The following is a 24,026-nucleotide window of genomic DNA, read 5'->3' on the forward strand; positions in this document are numbered from 1 at the left end:
GTCCATCTCTGTTCCTCCTTTCCATTTTTACCCATAATATATATCCCAGATAAATTTATTATTGCTGTATTAATTTCTTTTTTCTTGGACCTAGAGCTTTATTTTTTTCAAATTTTTACTTAAATTCTAGTTACTTAACATACAGTGCAATATTAATTTCAGGAGTAGATTCAGTGATTTCTCACTTACATACATACCCAGTGTTCATCCTAACAAATGCCCTCCTTAATGCTCATCATCCTTCTAGCCCATCTCCCACCCACCTCTCTCCATTAACCCCTTAGTTTGTTCTCTATCTTTAAGAGTCTCTCATGGTGGGGCACTTGGGTGGCTCAGTTGGTTAAGCATCCAACTCTTGATTTCGGCTGAGGTCATGATCTCACAGTTCGTGGGATCGAGCCCCACATCGGGCTCTGCGCTGACAGCATGGAGCCTGCTTGGGATTCTCTCCCTCCCTCTCTCTGTCTTCCCCTCCCACACTCACGTGCTCCCTTGCTCTTTCTCTCAAAATAAATTTAAAAAAACATTAAAAAAATCTTAAAGAAAAAAGTCTCTCATGGTTTACTTCCCTCACTTTCCCCCCTCCTTTTTGTTCATCTCTTTTTGTTAAATTCCACATGAGTGAAATCATATGGTATTTGTCCTTCTTTGACTGCCTTATTTCACTTAGCATAATACACTGTAGCTCCATCCACACTGTTGCAAATGGCAAGATTTCATTCCTTCTGATGACTGAGTAATATTCCTGTGTGTGTGTGTGTGTGTGTGTGTGTGTGTGTGTGTGTATCATATCTTTATCCATTCATCAGTCAATGGACATTTGAGTTCTCTCCATAGCTTGGCTATGTTTTAATTTTTTTTTTAATTTACAAAAACAGTGGATATTTTTTTTCTCTCAGAAAACAATTAAATGTAAAATTGTGTGACTTAAAGCTAATTTTTTAAGTTTCTATTGTGAAAAAATTTAAACATCACTATCTCCAATAATGTGGTATAAGGTCTGCCCTTAGCCTTTGCCAGAACCGCATTTAATTTCTCCCTGGAAGAAAATAATGTCACCCTAGCCCACAAATTGTCTCTACAATTTTTCATATATAGTATCTGGCACATATTAAAATAAACTGGGCATTCATGGAGATAAACCCACATGACCAAAATCTAACAGATACAACATTAGAAATACACTAGAAATACATTAGAAATACATTAACAAAGTTATCAAGACAGAGACTTAAATATTACCATGCTTAATATGTTCAATTAAATAAAGCACAAAGTTGAGGATTTTGACAAAGAAATACTGCAAAAAAGAGCCAAGTAGAAATTCTAGAACTAAAAAACAAAAGAAAAAGCCCCCACTAAATTAAGGACTCAGTGGTTACTAGGAATTTATCCACAGGATACAGGAGTGCTGATTTGCAGGGGCACCTGTACCCTTATGTTTATAGCAGTGCTATGACAATAGCCAAATTATAGAAAGAGCCCAAATGTCCATCAAGGATGAATGAAGATGTGGTGTGTACACACACACACACACACACACACACACACACACTGGAATACTACTCACTGATGAAAAAGAATGAAATCTTGCCATTTGCAACAACATGGATGGAACTGGAGAGTATTATGCTAAGTGAAATAAGTCAGTCAGAGAAAGACATACCATATGTTTTCACTCCTATGTGGAATTTGAGAAATTTAACAGAAGACCATGGGGGAAAGGAAGGAAGAAATAAGTTACAGAGAAAGAAGCAAACCATGAAGAGATGCTTTTTTTTTCTTACTTTTTCAATGTTTATTTATTTTTGAGAGACAGAGACACAATGTGAGCAGGAAAGGGGCAGAGAGAGAGATCTTAAGAGACTCTTAAATACAGAGAACAAACAGACTCTTAAGAGATGTTAAGAGACTCTTAAATACAGAGAACTGAGTGTTAATGGGAGTGGGGAGATGGGGCGGGGAACAGGGAAAATGGGTGATGGGCACTGAGGAGGGCACTTTTTGGGATGAGTACTGGGTGTTGCATGTAAGCGATGAATCACGGGAATCTACTCCTGAAGCCCAGAGTAAACTATGCACTGTATGTTAGCTAACTTGACAATAAATTCTTTTTTTTAAAAAAAGGACTCAGTGGTTGAGTCTTTGGGCACCTGGCTGGCTCAATTGGTAGAGCATACAACCTTTGATCTCGAGGTTGTAAGTTTGAGCCCCATGTTGGATGTAGAAATTACTTAAAAATAAAATCTGGTGGGGTGACTCAGTCGGTTAAGCATCTGACTTCGGCTCAGGTCATGATCTCATGGTTGGTGAGTTTGAGCCCTGCATTCGGCTCTGTGCTGACAGCTCAGAGCCTGGAGCCTGCTTCAGATTCTGTGTCTCCCTCTCTGCACCCCCCCCCCCCACTCATACTCTGTGTCTCTGTCTCTTTCTCAAAAATAAATAAAACATTAAAATAAATAAATTAATTAAATAATTAAATAAAATCTTTGAGGGGCACTTGGGTGGCTAAGTCAGATGAGCCTCCTGACTTGATTTTGGCTCAGGTCATGATCCTAGTGTTGTGGGATCAAGCCCTGCATAGGCCTCCACACTGAGTGTGGAGTTTGCTTAAGATCCTCTCTCTCTCTCCCTCTCTCTCTGCCCCTCTCCCCTGCTTACACTCTGTCTCTAAAATTTAAAAAAAAAAATTTTTAATACAAAATAAAATAAAATATTGAAAAAAAAAAAAAAAGCAAAAGAACTCAATGGTTGGATCTAACAGATGAGACCAGAAGAAGACAGAAATAGTGAACATGAATATAAGCCAAAAGAAAATATCAGGAATGAACTACAGAGAGGCAAAAGGATGGAAAATAAAGAAAAGTATATGAGAGGCCCAGAATGACCATATACTTTTGGGGTATTTTTGAAAGTGAAAGGGCACTATTTAAGGTGTTTTTTAATCATACCATGACAATAGGTACATAATGCGACATGAGGTTATCTGAGACATTGAGAACACAGGGAAAAGTCTAACATATGTGTAATTGGAGGCCCAGAGGGAAAGGGGAAAGAATAAGGAGAAGAAGCAAAATTAGGAAATGCATCCCTGAGAATTTTCATGTAAAGGGGTAAGGAAAAATAAAGTGGGTAGGTATGGTCTGGCCAGATTATTGGGGAATGATGAAAGTGAGCAAAAAGAGACTCTAAAAGATTAGTAGAAGTCAGTGCAGATTTTTCTTTGGATAAAGATTTAGGGACATTAATCTAAATACAGAGTCGTGGGGGATAAAGTAAAGGGACAAAAAGCAATGAGACCAGCTAGGAAGCTACTTCAGCAATCCAGACAGGGGTTGGTGATAACATCGGATTTAAGGTGATACAGGCAATAAAAGAAAAAAAAGGGCAAATAATTTCAAAGAAATAACTGAATAATTTGGCAAGAGATTATATAAATATGACTCCAGATGATATCTTTCGCCCTTAAAATTGGGAAAAGTTAACTAAAAAAATAATCTGTTTTCCAGTTGTTCTTGTTTTTGAGAGGGGGGACACAAGTGAGTGAGGGGCAGAGAGAGAGAGGGAGACAGAAAGAATCCCATTAGGGGCAGAAAGGGAGAGAGAGAAGCTGGACTTACCAAAAGCTCGAACTCATGAACCGTGAGATCATGACCTGATGCTTAACTGACTGAGCCACCCAGTCACCCCTGTTTCCCAGTTTTTAACATGGAGTTTTTTGATATTTTGGATTCAGACTTAAAAGCTCAAGATGGCAAATCAAGAACAATAAAGAATAGATAAGTACAAGTACAAACAGAACAAAACAGTAATCTTCCCACTTTCCAGGCATTAGAATTATTATTAAATTGTAGAGATCCTCTTTTCCATTTAGAAAGTTCTTTGCAGACAAATGATGAACAGAACAGAAAGGTTTAAACAACTGAAACAGTCTTCCTACCTAAAAGAGTTACAAAGAAAGTTTGGAAATAAAAAACAGAAATATACTCTGCTTAAACAAAAAGAAAAAAAAAAAGAGGAAGACGAAAGAAAGAAAAGTAAAAGAAAGGAGAAGTAATAATATTTATAACAGGATTCTGGGCCAAAAGTGATGAAATAAAATTAAAAGGGATATTGAGTAATGACAAAATACTCTCTGAAAATATAACAGCCATAAACCTTTATACATAAGCAATATAGTAATAAAATACATAAAGCAAAAGTTCTTAGAGATAGTAGGAGAGCTTGATAAAACCAAAACTGTACCTGAATATTCAACATAACTTTTTGACAGCTCAAGTAGATATAAACAAAAATGTAGAAGAACCGAATAATAAAACCAAGTCTATATGTATGTACTGGTATACAGGGCAAGTCACTCAATCCTTCTGTACCTTATATTTTTCTTATAAAATGTCAATAAGTGATACCTACCTCACAGGGTTGAGGATTAAATGAGATAGCTCCTGTAAAGAGTACTTGCTACATATGAGACCCTCAATAAAGCTCTTGTTATCTAACTTAACCATTCACATTCTCTCAGGTTCAAGGAACATGATAAATTAATCATGCTTTTGACTGATAAAATAAATTTTCCAAGATTTTTTTGCCCATAATCCAATAAAACTAGAAATATACATGGGGCGCCTGGGTGGCTCAGTTTGAGTTCAGCTCAGGTTATGATCTCTCAGTTCGTGGGTTCAAGCCCTGTATCCGGCTCTGTGCTGACAGCTCAGAGCCTGGAGCCTGCTTCAGATTCTATGTTTCCCTCTCTCTCTACCCCTCCCCTGCTTGTGCTTTCTCTCTCAAAAATGAATAAACATTAAAAAAAAAAAGAAATATACAATAAGAAGTTAATCATGTATAAATTAAATCATGTATAAATAAACACTTAAATAAAAACCAAAGTTACAATTACCTAGAAATTAACAAAATGGAAAATATCTGATGACAAAAAAGAGATACAGCAAAAGGAGAATTCAGAAGAAAATGTAGAGCATTAAGTAATTGTATAATTAAAAAGATTAAATTTAAGTATTCAATTTAAGAAACCAAAAGTAAAATAAACCAAAAGAAAAGGAAGGTGGGAATAATGATAAAAGCCATGCTTGTTAATTATTTATACCACAGAATAAATAAGGCCAAATATCTGGTTTCTTGCAAATTCCAACAGAAATAGATTCAGGAGTAAAAACACCCTTAAACTTATATTTAAAATAGGACAACTAAATCTCAATAAGTATTTCTCCGTATAATCTCTTTCCTAATGACCTAATAGTTGTGGGCAATACAGAAGAAATTGGAGGGGGCAGGGAACAAACAAACCTCAATATTAGAGAGAATATAAAATGATTTTTAACTCTGTATTTTTCACATTTGTATGAATCGAAAGTCAAAAGTGAAAACAGCCATTTTCCAAAGTAACAATATTAAGTTAACACTTCTATAAATTCTTTATTTACCTTTATTTTACTAAGAAGCTACTACTGACTGATAGTCAACTGTGAGTTGTTAACGGAACTATTTTTCTAAGTATTGGTCCCCTTCTCTTGTAACCAAGGACATATAGGTGACACCACTAGGGCCAAACAAATTTCCTGTAACACCTACACTGGCATTTAGAAGATTTTTTTAAATAAACTGGCCCACAGTTTACTCTACAGTTAAAAACAACTGATTATTTAAAATTAATTTTAAACCTGTTTAACGATTTAAAATCTATTTTAAAGATTTAAAACCAATTTTACATTTCTGTAAGGATTTAAAATCCTTTTAAATTTAAAACCCAAACTCAAAGAAAAGTTTGTTGATGCTCCTTGCGCAGAGAGGACTAGATAGCCTCCTTTGCATTCTTCCTGGCTGCACTGCCCTTATCCTATCAGGGACAACCTGCAGTTTTTACTGGTGTCCACAATTTGACTAAGAGGAAGCAAAGATGAGAAACTCATACACCCTTTCCTCTATTGAACCCATGCTTGAAAAAATGGGGCCTTGCTCAGTTCAACACCCCAAATTGGTGTTAAATTACTTCCAAGTAATCCACACATAAAACCCAGATAACCTTTGTTCAAGAATTTTTAGAAGAAAAAAAAAAAAGAATTTTTAGTAATGTATACATATTTGAAGACTCTCAAGTCAGCATACAAGCCAAAAAAGTCTTAAGGAATATGAGCTCATTCATTAGCTGAACAGGCTGCATTTCTTAGTGAGTCTCTACACATTTACTGCATTAAAAAATAAAAACAAAAAACTACGTTAAATAATAAAAGGTCATAACAATGAGGAATTTTTTAGGTGTACTCTTCATCCTCTAATCTAAGCAGCTCTCCAACCAGTGTTATGAATGCAATTATTCATCTCTTTTATAATAAAGTTTTAAAAAGAAAAGAAATATTTGGGGCGCCTGGGTGGCTCAGTTGGTTAAGTGTCCAACTTCGGCTCAGGTCATGATCTCATGGTTCATGGGTTTGAGCCCCGCGTCCGGCTCTGTGCTGATGGCTCAGAACCTGGAGTCTGCTTCAGATTCTGTGTCTCCCTCTCTCTCTGCCCCTCCCCTGCTTGTGCTCTGTATCTCTCTCTCTCAAAAAACATTTAAAAAGTTTTAAAAGAAAAAGAAAAGAAATATTTAAAAGTGAAGTTTCAGGGGTTTTCAGGTATTGCCAAGGTTAAATAACTTCTCTCCAGACAAATATTCCAAAACAAATACCTTTCACTCCCACTTGAGCAAAATATAAATGCAGAGTATTGGGGATGTACTTTATCAAGTGGGTGCAATAAATTCTACAGTGGGTACTTTTTTTGAGTAGTCAAAATTATCTTTACTCATACAGTAGGACTTGGGACTCTGAAAGCTCAAAAGTCAATGTCTTCTTTTTGCATTTAGACTCTTGGCACCCTACTCTGAGTCATGGAGGTCATAAGCTACTAAGCTAATGCAGAGTGGATGGCAGCAGGAGAGACAATGGAAAAAACAGAACAAAACATTTCTTGCCTCCACCTCCATATAGTATAATTCCATTATGCATATAATGCATAGCTCCACTGTGTCCAGCTGATTCTTAGTCCTTAAGTAAAACACTATAATAGACTGTTGACTAGCTGAAGATCTGCAGTTTCTGCTTCAATTTTAATAACCACTCTTGAGAAAAAAAATACAAATACACAAAAAGAATTCTTAAATTTAAGTACAATAGTTTAAAACCCAGTGGTTTGCCAATTTTTAGGTAATGTGAATCTCAAAAGTTGCCATACCCTTAACTTTCTATCCAAAGGGATACAATTGGAAAAGAGTGCATGAATTAACTACATTCATCTTATTATACAGACCAGTATGTTTGACACTTGCTTCAACACTTACTCATCATCCACTATGCATTAAAAAAAAATTTAATATTTATTTATTTTTGAGAGAGCGAGACAGGCAGAGCATGAGCAGGGGTGGGCAGAGAGAAAAGGAGACACAGAATCTGAAGCAGGCTCCAGGCTCTGAGCTGTCAGCACAGAGCCCAATGTGGGGCTTGAACCCACAAACTGTGAGACCATGACCTGAGCCAAAGTCAGATGCTCAACCGACTGAGCCACCCAGGTACCCCTAAAAATATTAACTCAGGGGGTCCCTGGGGGGCTCAGTCAGTTGAGCATTAGACTCAATTTCGGCTCAGGTCATCATCCCAGGGTCCTGGGATGAAGTCCTGACTCTGGCTCTACGCTCAGCATGGAGCCTACTTAAGATTCTCTCTTTCTCTCTCTCTCTCTCTCCCTCTTCCCTGCTTGTGCTCTCTCTAAAAAAAAAACTTAAAAAAAAGAAAATTAAAAAATATTAATTCAGGATTCCATTACACATTCATAAGGCATCTGCTCAGCTGAAAATGGAGTTGAAAACAAAAAAAAAAAATTGTAATTTAGTTGAAGCTGCAATATCCACACATAAAAAGGACTAACATTCATGAAACACACAAAAATCCAGATTAATTTAGCGTAAAGGAAGGGTCTGTTCTTTCCTATTATTGCACATTTCCCACTGAAACTGTTCAATAAATTCTATCTTAAGAGATTAGTTTTAAACTAGGTATAATGATCAAGCTTTCTCTCTCTAAGGGGAAGATACTAAAAGTGAAATACTACGCTCAATTGACAAGGCAAACTGGAAACTAACTGACTTGGAAAGTGAAAACGTAGACAAGTTAGTGATGAACCCAAAAAAGGTGCTTAGCCACTTACCCAGAGATTTATTAAATGAGAATGGATCGCAGGTTTCCACAGGTCGTTCCAACGACAGTAAGAAGATAGTCGTGAACTTTAGGTCCCTTTTTTCACTAGTCAACAGTCACCCTCACCTACACGCGGAGTGCATATTTGGCACTCAGCAAATCCTTTTTTTTTTTTTTTTTTCTTTTTTCTTTCAACAAATCTTGATTGAATGGAAACCTGCCTCCTTCGAACTGGTACCAACCCCGGAGTTACGGTTCCACAATTACCTCAAAAAGCCTTACAACACAACCCAAAGAGCGGAGAAAGTAGAGACGAAAGCTTTGGGGATTTCTGTTAAAACTTAGAGCCATCAAGAGCCAACAGGGCCTACACCAACTCTACTTCCCAAATAAAGCTCTGGTGACTGTACTGCGGCTACCCAGCTGCTTCTTCACAAGGAGGTACCGGAAAGGCCGCAGATCCATAGCCTCCCACCCGGGGGCGCTGAGTGATCTGGGGGTATTCCCACTAAAGTTAGTACCTGCAAAGCTGCGACACAGAGAATGGCTCGAGGCTCTCATTACGGAGGCCGGGGCCTGGGGCCGGCCAGTTGCGCCTCCTGGCTGAGGGCTCGGCGCTCCGGAGCTGCAGTGACAGCAGGGGTCGCAGATAGATACCACACGCCTCAGGAGGCTCGTGGCTCGTGGACCCCGGGTGTTTCACTCCCAGAATTGCGCGAGTTGTCGCACTCACATTGACCGGCGTTCTTCAAGAGTGCCCTCACAGCTCAAGCGATCACTCCTGCCTTAAGCCCAGCAGCCGGTCCCCTCCCGGCGCCGCCATCGTTAGTGTTTGTTTTCATCCGCTCGGATGAAGGCGGGGGGAGCAAGAGGGCTATGGGTGAAATACAGCTGCCTAACCTCATCCGCACTTTCGCTACGGTATGGACGCCCTATTTCATCTCTTTCCTTCGAATTACAAAAAAAGTTGATTATATTTTCATATAAATCTTTCTCACCAATTTTCCACGTGTCTCTGAAGGAAATAAGGCGTAAAGAGGGGGGTCCTTGAAAGGGCGAGAACTTTTGGGCCGGGGGTGGAATGTGCGCCGCCTTTCCGCACGTAGTGGTGGCAACGGCAGTTGAGATGTGGCGTAGGGAGGACGCTGACGCAAGGGGGGCGGTGCCTATGGTGAGCGCCGTGGCGGCTAGTGCCAGGCCGCCGGTTCCGGAGGAGGGCAGGACGGGGCTTGGTGGGTGGGTGGGGAATGCTGGTAACCTGGCAGCCGCGGAGAGGTGGGTGATGGGCCTTGGCTGACTTTGAGTGGCCAGCGTAATCAGACTTCTAAGTTTCTGAGGTGCCTTTTAAAAGCGGCAGTGTCGCCTCCCAGCTCTAGCTATTCCAGGATCTTCTTTTTGAGCCTACCTTCCAATCTGTGTGGTCTTCCCTACTTTCTGGTCCTCAGCCTCAAGATTTGGATTTAGTGGGGAGAAAGGAAAGCCTGTTGTTAAAGCATATGACCTGCGTCCACCAGGCTGGGCTGTGGGTAGTTTTTTGCCCCTCCTCTCTTGTTAGACTGGTTTGAGCACCCCTCACGTCCATCTTGTACTTAACAGGTGGAACCAGAGGGCTTGGATAATGAAACCCGCTGGAACCAATTCCTGCCCTGAATAGTTATGACTTATATCAGCTAGTTCGTGACCTGTGTAGTTAGGAGCAGACCTCTTTTACCTTAAGGATAACTTATGCTGTCGCCTCCATTCATTTTTTTTTTTTTTAAGATCTTATTTTTAAGTAATTTCTACACTCTACCTGGAGCTGGAACTTAAAACCAGAAGATCAAGCATTGCAGGCTGTACAGACTGAGCCAGCCAGGCGCCCCTCCAACATTAAGCTTTTGCTTTAACCAGTTCAAATGCCAGGCATTAAGTGAGCCACCAAAATCAACTTCCATGATCTATCTATCTTTTTCTTTTTTCTTTCTTTTTTTTTCTTTCTTACAAACCCTTGTATTGAGGGCTGACTTTCAATAGATAGCAGTGAGGGAGCTGCTCTGCTACATAGGAAACAACTCCTATTATCTTTCAAACCAAAGTGAGCCTATTGGGCAGCCATGAGCTAGTGGAGAAAAACCCAGTTACAGGTGTAGCACCTTTTGCTTGGACAGAATGGAAATCTGAGAAAAGGAACTGTTGTAGCCTTTGAATCACTTTGATGCCTTTGGTCGGTTTCTAATGCTTTTTTCTTCTAACCTTTACAGAGAGAAGATTACAAATGCCAGAACCATTTAACTGATGGATGCTGAACCATTTAGCTGCTGAATGCTGACACTTCTTTAAATACCTTCTTGCACCAACATCTTCACTGGGAGGAATTCAGGAAAAGTAGCAGAGGGAAGGAGAGATCACATTTGCATGTACCATGGCTATACCAATAACAGTGCTTGACTGTGATCTCTTGTTGTATGGCCGAGGTCACCGGACATTGGACCGCTTTAAGCTGGATGATGTGACCGATGAATATTTGATGTCCATGTATGGGTTTCCTCGACAGTTCATTTATTACTTGGTGGAACTCTTAGGGGCGAGTCTTTCTAGACCTACTCAGAGATCCAGGGCTATTAGCCCAGAGACACAAATCCTTGCAGCACTGGGCTTCTATACTTCAGGTTCCTTCCAGACTCGGATGGGAGACGCTATTGGAATCAGTCAGGCATCTATGAGTCGATGTGTTGCCAATGTCACTGAAGCACTTGTGGAAAGAGCCACACAGTTCATTCGCTTCCCAGCTGATGAAGCCTCCATGCAGGCTGTGAAGGATGAATTCTATGGGTTGGCAGGGATGCCAGGGGTGATAGGGGTGGTTGACTGTATCCATGTGGCAATCAAGGCACCAAATGCTGAAGATCTCTCCTATGTGAACCGCAAAGGTCTGCATTCTTTAAACTGCCTGATGGTGTGTGACATCAGAGGGGCATTAATGACTGTGGAGACCAACTGGCCAGGTAGCCTACAGGACTATGCTGTGCTGCAGCAATCCTCCCTCAGTAGTCAGTTTGAAGCCGGAATGCACAAAGATAGCTGGCTGCTTGGTAAGTCTGCAGGTGTGAATGCTTCATTTTGTAGCTATAGAAAAATTATGTAGCAGAGTAGAATGAAATTTGAGAGTCTATAGACCTGAGTCTCGGTCCTGTCCTTTTTTTTAATGAGACGTCAGGGGCACCTGGGTGGCTCAATCAGTTTAGTATCTGACTCTTGATTTTGGCTTGAGTCATGATCCCAGGATCGTGGTGTCAAACCCAGTGTTGGACTCCGTGCTGAGCGTGGAGTCTGCTTGGGATTCTCTCTCATTCTCTCTCTTTCTTCCTCTGCTCCTCTCCCCGGCTTGCACTCTCTCTTGAAAAAAAAAAAGACCTCAGGTGAGAACTCTCTGAGCCTTAATTTTTTTTTTTTAATCAACACTTAAAAAGACATTCATGAAACGTCATTTTAAAACATAGCATTTGACCCAGATCTTCACTTCTAAGGATTTATCTTGAGGCATTTCTTCATAAATAAGAACAGTAGTTGGGATGTCTGGGTATGTCAGTCAGTTAAGTGGTTGACTTTAGGTCAAGTCATGATCTCAAAGTTCGTGAGTTCAAGCCCGGCATCCAGCTCTCTGCTGTCAGTGCAGAGTCTGCTTTAGATTCTCTGTTCTCCTCTCCCTCTGCCCCTCCCCTGTTCATTCTGTCTCTTTCTCTCTCTCGCTCTCAAAAATAAAATAAGCACAAAGAAAGTGTATTCAATAAATAAATATGAGTAGCGGTGATGTGAAATAAAATAACATTGCAGCAGTGTTTTATAGTTGGAAACAAAAGCAACAACAACCCTACAAAAACATTCCCCTTAAATACAGCCAAAATATTTAATCAGTACAGATCTGGTTAAATACAGTACACCCATACAACTAAGCCTGAATTCTTATGTGTAAAATGTTAAAAATAATGCCAACAGTAGTAATACCTCTTGTTAAGATCAGGTGATATATACGAGAGTTCACTATAAAGTATTGTGCAAATATAAGATTTGTGTGATATAAGACACTGTGGTGTCTCTATGAAAATGATAGCAGTGCACTTACACAGTTCTTATGGGAACTCACTTCACAGATCTGCCCAAATGCTGTTGGGAAGCCTGACTTAACGATGTAAGTAGGACACGAACCCATTCAAAACCGAGCAGTGCACACTGAGGTGACTGCACAGCTGGGAGGAATGTGGTTGGGTAATAGCGATAATACCCTTGAGCTTGGCAGCTTAGTTCTCTTTGTTTGTTTTAAAGCACTACTCTTATATGAGCAGTAGGACAAAGGTTATCTTCTATACAACATACTATGTGAGAGACAAAAAGAAACCTGAATGATTGGAAGACCTCTCTTTCAAAACCACTGATCATATCTGCACTGCATGTACTTATAACAGTGTTCAACATGAAATAGGCACTCAGGAATTATTTCTCTTTGATATCCTTTTATTTCTCCCATGTTCCAAGTGGGAAGAGACTGCTGTCACGCTGATTGGTTTAAGGCTGCTGGGGTACCACATGCAACGTCTTGGAACTCTGATTTTCTTGAGTTCTTGCTTCTACACACCATCTTCAGTTACCACCTTCTCTTTACCCTACCAGACCTTTATCTTAATCCCACCTTGTGCCTTTTTTGAACTTTCAAAGTTTTTTTTCAAACAAGTCACACCAAGACATGAAAGAAAGTCTGTTTTGCAAGTATCTCATCTAGTTACTTCTGCAGCTGTGAGACTTCTTGGTTCCAAGCTCATTTCTTATGAAATCACTTTGGTACCTCTACTATAAAGCCAGCTAAAACATACTGAGCACTTAGAATTTGTCAGGCAATGTTGTAAGCACTTTGCATTAGATTATCTCACTTAATCCTTATAAAAACTCTTAAGGAGTTAAATACTAATATTACCAACATTTTTGTGGATGAGGAAATTAAGGCAGAGTATCTAAGCCACTTGTGGTTAACTTTTAAAACTAGGTCACATGAAGAATTAACTCTATTCAGCAAATACTCCCTTTGCTAAGGACCTCAAGGTCATGTAGGAATTACTTACTCCCTTTTCCTTCACCCCTTGGGACCCCAGATTCAGTTGAAAATATGGCTTTAGTTTTTTGAGGTGTTTACAGGACATAGTTGGAAACAAGGAAAAACTGCCATTTTTTTTTTTTTTTTAAGTAGGCTCTACGCCCACAGGGTTTGATCTCATGACCCGGAGATCAACAGTCGCATGCCGTCATGAATGAACCATCCAGGCATCCCAACTCTGACAAACTTTTATATACTTTTCTGATTCCCTTCTTTACAGGAAGAGTGAAAGTGGGAGAGATGGATATGGCAACAACATCGAAAAAATGTTTATTAAGCCGGTTTTGGTACCGGCTACATGCTAGGTAGGCACTAGGGATGAGAAAAATATACCCATGTGGAAATTGATTCCCTTAATACTAGCAATTCTAGCACATACCCCTTGCAAAGCCTCCATGAACTCTAACAAGAAAACTAGTTTGAAGAGCCCTGAACTAGTACAGTGTTTCACAAATTTTCCAAATCAAGAGTTATCCGGAGAATTTATTAAAAATACACATCATGGGGCCACATCAAACTTTGGGAGTGAGAATCTTCAAAGAAAGCTAGATCTCCTTTTTAATAGATCCCTCAAATGATTCATACAAATAGATAAATTTAGAAAACACTGGTATCTAAAAGTTGTGGGGATAATATGGGGTAATAATTTAGGGGAAGATTGGCAGGATTAGAAGAATGGCAAGATGTTAAAAAAGAGAAGATGGCTGATTGGAGGGGCACCTGGGTGGTTCAGTCAGTTAAGCATCTAACTCATGGTTTTGGCTCAGGTCATGATCTCATGGTTCATGAATTCAAGCCCCATGTCGGGTTCTGCACTGATAGCATGGAGCCTGCTTGGGATCCTCTCTCTTCTCTCTTTTCGCCCCTCCCCTGCTCATGCTCTCTCTCTCTCAAAATAAATGTATAAAGGTTTATGGCTGTGAGATTGTCAGAGAGTATTTGGTCATGGCTGATTGTATCTTAACGCCATTAGATTTGTGGAATAGTTCTGTTTGCCAAATGTAGAATTAACCAGATTCCTTTTGTTGTTGTTTTTAATTTGTTTTATGTTTTGTTTTTAGTATGAAATCATTTTTATAAAAATTTAAAACCAAGAGCAATATTATATTGCTTAGATACAATATAAACAAATGGGGAAAAATGACAAAATTCAGAATAGTGTTTTCATCAAAGGGGTGTATGGGAGATCCTGTGTGTGTGTGTGTGTGTGTGTGTGTGTGTGTGTGTGTGTGTGTTTAGCATATTTTCACCATGGGTGTCATCCCTTCGTGTCATTCTCATGTCTCCCTTCAGAACTGCATTACCTAATTCCTCTTCTCTAAATGTACTGCAAACGATTCAGCGTGAGTTCTTATTTCTTCAGCTCTTGGCCTAGTATTGTTAAGCAGCTTTGGGTAAGATCTGCCAGAATGTCTTGTGGATGACTGATCATGTAAGCAATTGTAATCTGTTTAACAATTCTGATCCTAATCCCCTCCTGAGTGTCTGATTTTCAGTGGTGCTTGGATTATAACCAGTTAATAACGATGGAGCATTTTATGAAAGGTCTGCATTAAGAAGCTTGTTTTTTATGTTTCCACATCTAATGCTCATACTATTTCTTAGAGAAACGTTTAACAAATACCATTTAGTATCTCTGTGCTTTGGCATTCATCTTAATGTTTATCTTACTCTCTTTTACAGCATTACCCCATTGTTTTCCTGACTCTGAGTCTGACATCAGTGTTTAGTGACTAGCTCCTTCTCTTTCCTTTGCCTGGCATATCAGAGGATGGCTGACATATATTTTGATCTTCTCATTTATAAAATGAGTTCAGTAATATCTTACCTGGCAGAGTTGGGATTGGATAATAAGGAATAATACTTTTGAAGTGCCCAGCACGGTGCCTGCTACATAGTAGGTATTCAATGAGTCACTGATACTATTTTCATTATTATTTTCAGCATCAGTTTCTTAAATTCAGTATTTAGTAGGTGGAGCTCAACTAAGATAGTTTGTACTTAAGGAGGAAGTCAACTAAATATAAAATTTGAAAATGTTATTATGAGGCTTCTTAAATATTTAAAGCTAATCCGGTACACCTACAAATAATACAATGTTGTATGTCAATTATGTGTAAGTAAAAACATTAAAAAAAAAAAATTTGGTGGGGTGGGGCACCTGTCTGGCTCAGTTGGTAGAGCGTGCAACTCTTGATCTTGGGGTTGTGGGTTCGAGCCTCATATTAGATGTAGAGATTACTTAAAAATAAAATCTTTAGGGGTGCCTGGGTGCCTCAGTTGGTTGAGTGTCCGACTTCAGCTCAGGTCATGATCTCATGGTTGGTGGGTTTGAGCCCCGTGTCAGGCTCTGTGCTGACAGCTCAGAGCCTGGAGCCTGCTTCAGATTCTGTGTCTCCCTCTCTCTCTGCCCCTCCCCTGCTCTCGCTCTGTCTCTCTCTCTCTCAAAAGTAAATAAACATTAAAAAATAAAATCTTTTAAAAAATAATAAAAGAAATAATTTTTTAAAAGTTTATTTATTTTGAGAGAGAGCTCAAGCAGGAGAGGGGCAGAGAGAGAGAGGGAGAGAAAGAGAATCCTAATCCACACTGAGAGTGCAGATACAGTATAAACAAATGCAGAGAAGTACCAACTTGCACAATAGCTGTGTTCCTGACCCACTATCAGTTTTGGTATGTAGTTACGGACTGTTCAGAGAGTCAGGGCACTGTTCCAAAACATACACAACTCCTTTCTCTCATGAACCATGAGCTGAAATCAAGAGTCGGATGCTTAACTGACTGAGGCACCCAGGTGCCCCTAAAAATTTTTTTTTAAATAAAGTTAATCCAGTTCTTTAAAAGGTAAGCTTCTGAGAGAAAGGAACTGTGTATGTTTTGGGACAGTGCCCCGACTCTCTGAACCGTCCATAACTACATACCAAAACTGATAGTGGGTCAGGAACACAGCTATTGTGCAAGTTGGTACTCTCAAGTTGTCTCAGATTTCTAAGGGGTTGTGCCTCTGTGTGAGACATTTCATCCCCCAGGCCGGCTGTAGTGAGTCAGGACAATTAAGCATTATAGAAACATTGTACTGTTGTAACAGGACATTGCATCCCAGCCTTGTATTGTATTTTGTTCTTAGCGTTGCCTGAGATCATTTGATAAGCAAGTCACCTTAGGAAAATGCCTTGCATATATTATTTTAACTGACTTATGATCTGATTTCCTTATTGCTGTTACTATTTGTATCATTGTATTTATGTGAAATTCTACCAGTTTCTGTTACAAAGCACGGTTCTAGCGAATGTAATATCTAGGAACACCTGAGTTCTGATCTCTGCCACAGGTGCTGGGACTTTGATCTTGTTCTTAGCACTGGGAGGATGAATGATTATTGTCCATGAGATATGCACTCTGAAATCTGTAGGTAGTGCTTTCAGACCTGACACTGTAATGGTAAGGTTAGAAATTTTCCTCACAAGTGTTTGGAGCTTTCCTGGAAGAACTCTTTCTCTCTTGTACTTTTTCTCTTTGGAGATTTTGAAGGTTTGCTTGCTATATGATAGTTTTTACTAACCTTTTTCAAAATTATTTTTTAATGTTTGTCTTCAAGAGAGACAGAGACAGAGAGTGAGCAGGGGAGGGGCAGAGAGAGAGGGAGACACAGAATCTGAAGCAGGCTCCAGGCTCTGAGCTGTCAGCACAGAGTCTGACACGGGGCTCAAACTCACAAACTGCGAGATCATGACCTGAGCTGAAGTCGGACCTTCAACCAACTGAGCCACCCAGGTGCCCCCTAATCTTTTATTAAAGAACAAGATCTCTGAGTAGAAAGTCAGGGATTTTATTTCCTTCAGTGCCTTCACCTTCTTCCCACATTTTTTTCAGACTTGGCTGTTTGTTTGTTTGGTTGTTTGTTTTTAAAGCTGTCAGCCTTTTTCTGTGTCGGTTTAAACCAAGGATATTTCCAGCCAAGACCCATGTCTTACTGCTCGTGATCCTAGCATGCCTTCTTTTTACCACAATATTTCCCTCTTGGTTTTTCTGGGGCATGGTGGCTCCAGAGTCTGTTGCATCCATTCTCTATATATGTTCCTAGATTTTCCTTTCTGTTTGTATTCCAATTAGAATGACTTATTGTTTCTTTGGACCTTCCCCACAGGTGACAATTCCTTCTTTCTCCGTACTTGGCTCATGACCCCCCTTCACATTCCTGAAACTCCAGCGGAATATCGCTATAATATGGCCCATTCTGCTACTCACAGTGTGATTGAGAAGACCTTCCGAACCCTCTGTTCCCGATTCCGCTGCCTGGATGGATCCAAAGGGGCACTGCAGTACTCACCAGAAAAGTCCAGCCACATTATCTTGGCTTGTTGTGTCCTCCACAACATCTCCCTGGAGCATGGGATGGATGTTTGGTCCTCTCCAATGACAGGACCCATGGAACAGCCCCCTGAGGAAGAGTATGAGCACATGGAGTCCCTGGACCTAGAGGCTGACCGAATGCGTCAGGAGCTGATGCTCACTCATTTTAGCTAATGTGAAATCTGGGGGCGCGGGAAACTTTTCCAGGAGGAGTTGGGACAAACTTTCGCCCTCACCGCCCCATACAGAGTCCCATCATCTAGCATGAATGAGTATGTGGACACTCGTCACAAATCGACATTTAATCTGTGTGTTTTAGAAGGGTTGTGGCTATGGCAGGATATCTTGATAACGTTTGCAAATATATTAGCTAAACCAAAACAAGACAATAAATAGTTCCCTGCTATCCAGTGAACTCCAGGTTGAGCCCCACTCATTTGAAAACTCACTAGTAGTAGACATTTATGATTGTGCCCACAAAATCAAAGCAAAGGGGAAAACGGCACTCAGCCAGATATTTTTTGTCTGTTTCTTAAATTATGTGGAGATTTCAAATGAAAACTATATGTGTTGGTCCTGAATTATTAGGTGGGATTATTAGGTGGAACTTTCTACTTTGCTGCCTATATAGACATCATCTGAGACAAGCGTAAAGAGTAAATGTGAGTTCGGGAATGGTTTTCGGACATAAGTGAGTGGCTACTAATCTGAGTTTGCAGCCTTGTGTTTTTAAGAGGATGCTGGGGACAGTCTGAGACCTCCATCTTTCTGTAGCAGTTGGACTGTGACTTGGAGTGGGTTTCTAGGGAGAACATCTGGATTCCAATCTCCTCTTTCCAACCCAGAGGAGGAGTTAGAGGATAAATGGGTTTAAGACCCCAATCAGCTCAAAGAAGACAAGTAAAATATAGATAAAATAGCAAGTTTACACTTTACAGATCTAAAGACCCTGGTAGATTGATGGACAGAGGAGATTCACCCAGGTTTTGACAGCTCACATCTAAATAGATCACATTTCTTATGTTCATGATGTTAGAATATCCGTTTGGCCATTCTGCTCTGAAATTCATTGTACAGAAAGAAGACTTTGAGAATAAAAAGATACATGAAAGTAGTAAGAAAGTGAAGTAAAAAGAACATAGTTTCTTGGTGTGAAATGAATTTTGGCATTAGACCTATTTGGATATCTTGCAAAATCATGGACAGAATTTCCCAGGAAATGAATAATCCCCACCAAGTCTTATTCTAAAACTACACTGATATAAAAACAACCTAATTGGAATAAAGAAAGTGTGAATTAGGTTCACACATTGGTGCCTCTGCTGGGACAAAAAAGAGACTTTCCTGAGGATTGTCTTGTTCCTGGTTTCTCATCAACTCACCATGTGATACCTCAGAATTGTCCTCTTGGATCATTTCCTACCTGCCTTTGGCAGTGTTAATCTGGTGATTTTCAAAGTAAAGAAATGAACAGCTGATGACAGAAGAAATTTGGAAATAAACTGAGGGTGACTCATCCCCAAGATTAAAAACAATTATGGATTATTATCTGCTGTTTATTTCTACTCCAAATGCTATTTCCCATCATCATTCTACTCTATAAAGAGTGGGTCCATGTGGCAGGAGGTTGAGCTTGATGTGTACAATGATGTCATTGAGATGACAATGGACCGCAAAGAGGTGCCTGAGAATGTTAGTTCTACTCTTTCTGTAGAGGTGTCCTGTTACATATTCTTCCTTTGTAAAAGCTAACCTGTGACCAAGCTTGCTCTGTCCCCTTCGTGAGGCAATATTTTAATTCTTGTGGTCTTTCCAAGCGTCCTGAGATGGGTATTTTTCCCTACAGAGTTTTGGTTCTGTTGTGCATATTGCATGAGGAAAGGGTTACTTGACATCCACATATCATAAGTGCCAAAGTGGAATGTGAACTTAGAAAGTGTCTGGCATTTTAGCCCGAAAAACTACATTAAAGGAAACTTGGGACTTTTCACAACTTAACTCACTAGATGGTAACATGAAGCCTGAGTGGGAGGGACAGTCTTGGAGAGATTTCAAAAGTAATTTTAAGTCTATTACTTGCACACCAAAGATAATTTCTAAGTGCTGAAATGACTGAATATTGGCTAGCAGTGCTTTTCCCTGGGAGCATTTTATTTCCTAATAATTCCACAGAGTAACTGTTCAAATCTATTTATTTAATCTCCTTTCAACCTGAATTTTTACAGGCCAGGATTTTTTCAGTCCTTGGTTACAATTTCCCTAAAATGATCTAGGGGTGGGATCAGGGTCTGTACTTCGATTGCCAAGGGTTTGCCCATAGGGACTTTTCATAAGTGCCTGAGAAGTCTTCTCTTGAGGTCCTTACTGTGGATTTTTAGTATCTTCCTGGTACAGTTTTGGGAAAGAGTCAAGGATTATGCCTGTCTTATGTAAGCTTCATCTTCCTGTAGATGATGCCATCTGGTCAGCCCAGAAGTTTTCCAGATTTGCCCTTAGATGTTTCAAGACAGCAAAGTCCCAGGATATATTAAGATAAAACCACAATATTGGGTCATCACTGGTTTGCCAATTTCAAATTCTACACAAGAGAGACCACAAACATATTCTTAGTTTAAAATGAACTGAACAGAGATGGGTCTCCTTTCCTGACCCTTGGACTGTAAAGGATATCTAGCAAGTTAATCTAAGTTGAGACTAATGGGGTCATATAGTAAAGACATATAAGAGGCGGGAGGGGTAAAATAGAAGCTAGACAGATAACAGACACTGTGATTGTATCCCAACCTGAAATGATAAAACAGCTCTCGGACTGAGCTTAGCAGTTGCTGTCCCTGACAATGGAAGGCAAGTTAGGAAAAAAAAAAAAGAAATCAAGGATACTTAATCATTGTGTGTACGCATAACATGTCTTCAGGGCCCATATTGCTCTGTAGATCCCACCCAGATTTTACGAAATTGTGAGAATAAGATAACAGAGTTAAGTGAGAGTTGGTTGATCATGAGAATGTCAATGCAAGAAGGAAGGGAAAATACTAGCTGAATGCTGGGAACACTCCAGTTCCCTAACACATAAAATTCACAGGAGTTTTTATTGTTTTCATGACTACACTTTAAACCCCCTTTGTGATAATCAAATGAGAGTGATGAGATCTCTGATACTAGAAAGGAGCAAGGAAAATAAACCTCGAAATCAGAAGCTAGTACATTTCAAAAGAAAAAAGATCCAGGGGCTCCTGGGTGCCTCAGTCGGGTAAGCATCTAAATGCTGATTTTGGCTCAGGTCATGATCTCACTGTTTGTAGGATCAAGCCCCACGTCAGACTCCACGCTAACAGCATGGAGCCTGGAGCCTGCTTGGGGTTCTTGCTCTCCCTCTCTCTCTGCCCCTCCCCAACTTGCACAGTTGCACACTCTCTCTCTCTAAATAATAAACATGAAAACATTAAAAAAAAAAAAAAAAAAAGAAAAACAGTCCAATTGAAAGCAATCTCTATGTGTGTCCAACAAAACAGTAAGGATCTATCATTCTTTTGAGACTTTAACCCTTACATATATATCATAAACATGTTTATGAAAGGGCTGATTTGCCATTCTAGAGTCTTAACATGTTCATATGATTCAATCTATTGATAAATTGTGCCACTGAAAGCTTATCCTGTATAAATAATTCCGAAGAAGGAAACATCTCCTATAATTCTGTGAATGATTTACCCGCTGTTCTGGGATCTCTCTCCTTCACTGGGCTGCTCCTATATCATTACCCTGCTTCTACCTTTACCATCCAGCCCAAAGTGTGTACATTACCCCAGAGTGCCATAAGACCAGGCTACAAAAGAACAGAACAGAATTGCAACTACAACTGGCTTGTCATTTGGCTGCTCAAGTCCCAATTCCTCTTCCTGGAATTCCTAATAAGATGACTCATGGTACTGCTACAGGGTTCTTTCATCCTAGGTTCAGGCCTGATTTCTATTATGCAGAGTGTAGTAGATGTTTCTTAGAGCCCAGAGCCAATACAAGGAAGTTTCCTTCCCTTCTCTCCTTTTCCCTCCTTTCACCCTTCATCCCAGGCAAATCCTCCATGTCTACATGTGCCAATCCTCTTTTCCTGGCTTAGTCTTTACAAGTTCCTTACATGTGATTGACATGGATTTACAATCCTTATAAGTGGTTGACAGTGGCTATGTCCATTCTTAGGGTAACCAACTGTCCTGGTTTGCCCAGAGCAATTGCAATTGCAGTGTTAGCATTGAAAGTTCCCTGTACTGGGAAACCCCTTAATCCTCAGCTCATTGGGACAGATGGTCACCCTACTTCAGGAGAAGCGTTATCTTACCTTCAACGGGGTGGCTCCCCCAGGAGAATCCAATCATAATACAATAAGCAATAACCAACATAATAATGAATTATTAAGTCTTAACACTGATATGTAAGTATCAGTGATATATCCCAGTATGATCTTTACTCTTCCCACTTGGTTTAAGTCTCCCTCAATGTGAGGACATTCCTATAGGTTTGAGAATTTCAACTCTTGATCTCTTGTGATCTACTCTTCTGTCCCACTTGACTTTTGCATAAGAGCCAGCCGTAGTTTACCGTCACACTGAATCCTAAATCCACACTTGAAAAGAAACAGTTCTCTAGAGAAATTTATCTATAGAGATGCAACTCTGCCTGCAGAATAAATCCTCTTTTTCGTGGTTTCACAGAGCAGTTTAGCCTCAACTTATAAAATAGCTCCATTTTCAGGTGATGGTTTTAGATTTATATTTGCATACCCTTCAGGTGTTTTTCCCAAAATAAAAGTCTCCCATTTTTGAAGACTGAAAACTTCTTGTAGCCTTGAAATTCGTTTCTTTAGTTTTTCTCACTGAAATCAAGGTTTCAAAATAATGTTGTTATTTGGGTCAAATTTGAATGAGGGCTATAGCTTTAGATGCTTATGCCCCACAAGCCTTTCTAAGAAGAAAGCTTCTCTAAAACATGTATTCTGGGAATAGAATCTCAGTCCTGGATGACAGCAAAGGAAAGTCTATTTGTTGCTCCTCATCTGGCTTCAGGAATGTGGCAGAGACTGCTTATTTAGTTGACACTTAGTATCCTTTTGCTCCTGACTTTGAGAACTGCCCAGGATAAAGACTAATTCCCAATTAGGTGTGGCTATGTGACTAAATTCTGGCCAGTGGAATATAAGTGGAAATGTCCTGTGCTATTTTCAAGATATGTCCTTATGGCAGGAGACATGCCTTTCCTCTTTCAGCTTCCTGCTAGTTGGAATGTAGACATGATGGCTAGAATTTGAACAGCTGCCTTGGACCTGGGATAAAAGCCACTTATTGAAGATGTCAAAGGAACAAGATGGAAGCCTGGTCCCTGATACCAAATAGGCACACCTTACCCTAGGCTGTGTATCTCTGGATTTCTTTTACATGATGGAGAAATACACTTCTACTTTGCTTCCTCACTCTTTTTGTTTAGGTGCAATAGGTCCTAATTGTAAATAAAAAGGTTACAATTATCTCTTTCCAAGAGCAGCAATACCTATTACACAGAAAATGTTTGGAGGCAACATACACATCCAACAATGGGGAGCAAGGTCAGTATATCCTCTCAATGGAATATTGTGCAATTGTTAAAAATAACAACTATTAAAGATTTAATAGGGAAATGATACAATGCGAAACAATAACACTTGTATCTCTGCTTAAACTTTAAAACATTATGCAGGCTATTTCTTTTTTTTTTTTCTTTTTTTTTTTCTTTTTCTTTTTTCTTTTTTATTTTTTAATATATGAAATTTACTGTCAAATTGGTTTCCATACAACACCCAGTGCTCATCCCAAAAGGTGCCCTCCTCAATACCCATCACCCACCCTGCCCTCCCTCCCACCCCCCATCAACCCTCAGTTTGTTCTCAGTTTTTAACAGTCTCTTATGCTTTGGCTCTCTCCCACTCTAACCTCTTTTTTTTTTTCCTTCCCCTCCCCCATGGGTTTCTGTTACGTTTCTCAGGATCCACATAAGAGTGAAACCATATGGTATCTGTCTTTCTCTGTATGGCTTATTTCACTTAGCATCACACTCTCCAATTCCATCCACGTTGCTACAAAAGGCCATATTTCATTTTTTCTCATTGCCACGTAGTATTCCATTGTGTATATAAACCACAATTTCTTTATCCATTCATCAGTTGATGGACATTTAGGCTCTTTCCATAATTTGGCTATTGTTGAGAGTGCTGCTATAAACATTGGGGTACAAGTGCCCCTATGCATCAGTACTCCTGTATCCCTTGGGTAAATTCCTAGCAGTGCTATTGCTGGGTCATAGGGTAGGTCTATTTTTAATTTTCTGAGGAA

The 24,026-nt window shown here is 39.8% G+C and overlaps 2 protein-coding genes across 11 annotated transcripts in view; one reads left to right on the forward strand and one right to left on the reverse strand.

Moving 5' to 3' along the window:
* ATG13 (autophagy related 13) overlaps positions 1–9,008 on the reverse strand; it is a 52,889-nt gene extending 43,881 nt beyond the window's left edge. For 6 of the 8 annotated variants that reach the window (XM_049617424.1, XM_049617415.1, XM_049617407.1 and 3 more), the window contains exon 1: positions 8,200–8,663. The gene's annotated coding sequence lies outside the window, so the exon portion shown is untranslated. Of the gene's footprint in view, positions 1–8,199; positions 8,664–8,710; positions 8,801–8,922 lie in introns of those variants that run through there. The other 2 variants (XM_049617386.1, XM_049617377.1) reach the window with 2 other exon arrangements.
* A 14-nt stretch (positions 9,009–9,022) lies between these two features.
* HARBI1 (harbinger transposase derived 1) lies at positions 9,023–19,370 on the forward strand. 3 transcript variants are annotated; one of them, XM_049617488.1, is made up of 3 exons: positions 9,023–9,110; positions 10,430–11,260; positions 17,462–19,370. In XM_049617488.1, exons 2-3 carry the CDS (start codon positions 10,591–10,593, stop codon positions 17,839–17,841), a joined length of 1,050 nt encoding a protein of 349 aa, XP_049473445.1. In that variant the 5' UTR covers positions 9,023–9,110; positions 10,430–10,590; the 3' UTR covers positions 17,842–19,370. The 3 variants fall into 3 exon arrangements, with proteins under 3 accessions (XP_049473445.1, XP_049473454.1, XP_049473435.1); XM_049617497.1 differs by lacking the exon at positions 9,023–9,110 and adding an exon at positions 9,301–9,360; XM_049617478.1 differs by lacking the exon at positions 9,023–9,110 and adding an exon at positions 9,367–9,464.
* Positions 19,371–24,026: the final 4,656 nt, after the last annotated feature.

This window comes from Panthera uncia, chromosome D1 (assembly GCF_023721935.1).
Source record: "Panthera uncia isolate 11264 chromosome D1, Puncia_PCG_1.0, whole genome shotgun sequence".
In the NCBI taxonomy this organism is placed as follows: Eukaryota; Metazoa; Chordata; class Mammalia; order Carnivora; family Felidae; genus Panthera; species Panthera uncia.

Excerpts from the sequence above, each read along its gene's own strand:
- HARBI1 (XM_049617488.1), top strand. The coding sequence starts at position 10,591 with ATGGCTATACCAATAACAGTGCTTGACTGTGATCTCTTGTTGTATGGC. Across the intron at positions 11,261-17,461 it reads CAAAGATAGCTGGCTGCTTG|GTGACAATTCCTTCTTTCTC; the intron begins GTAAGTCTGCAG and ends CCTTCCCCACAG.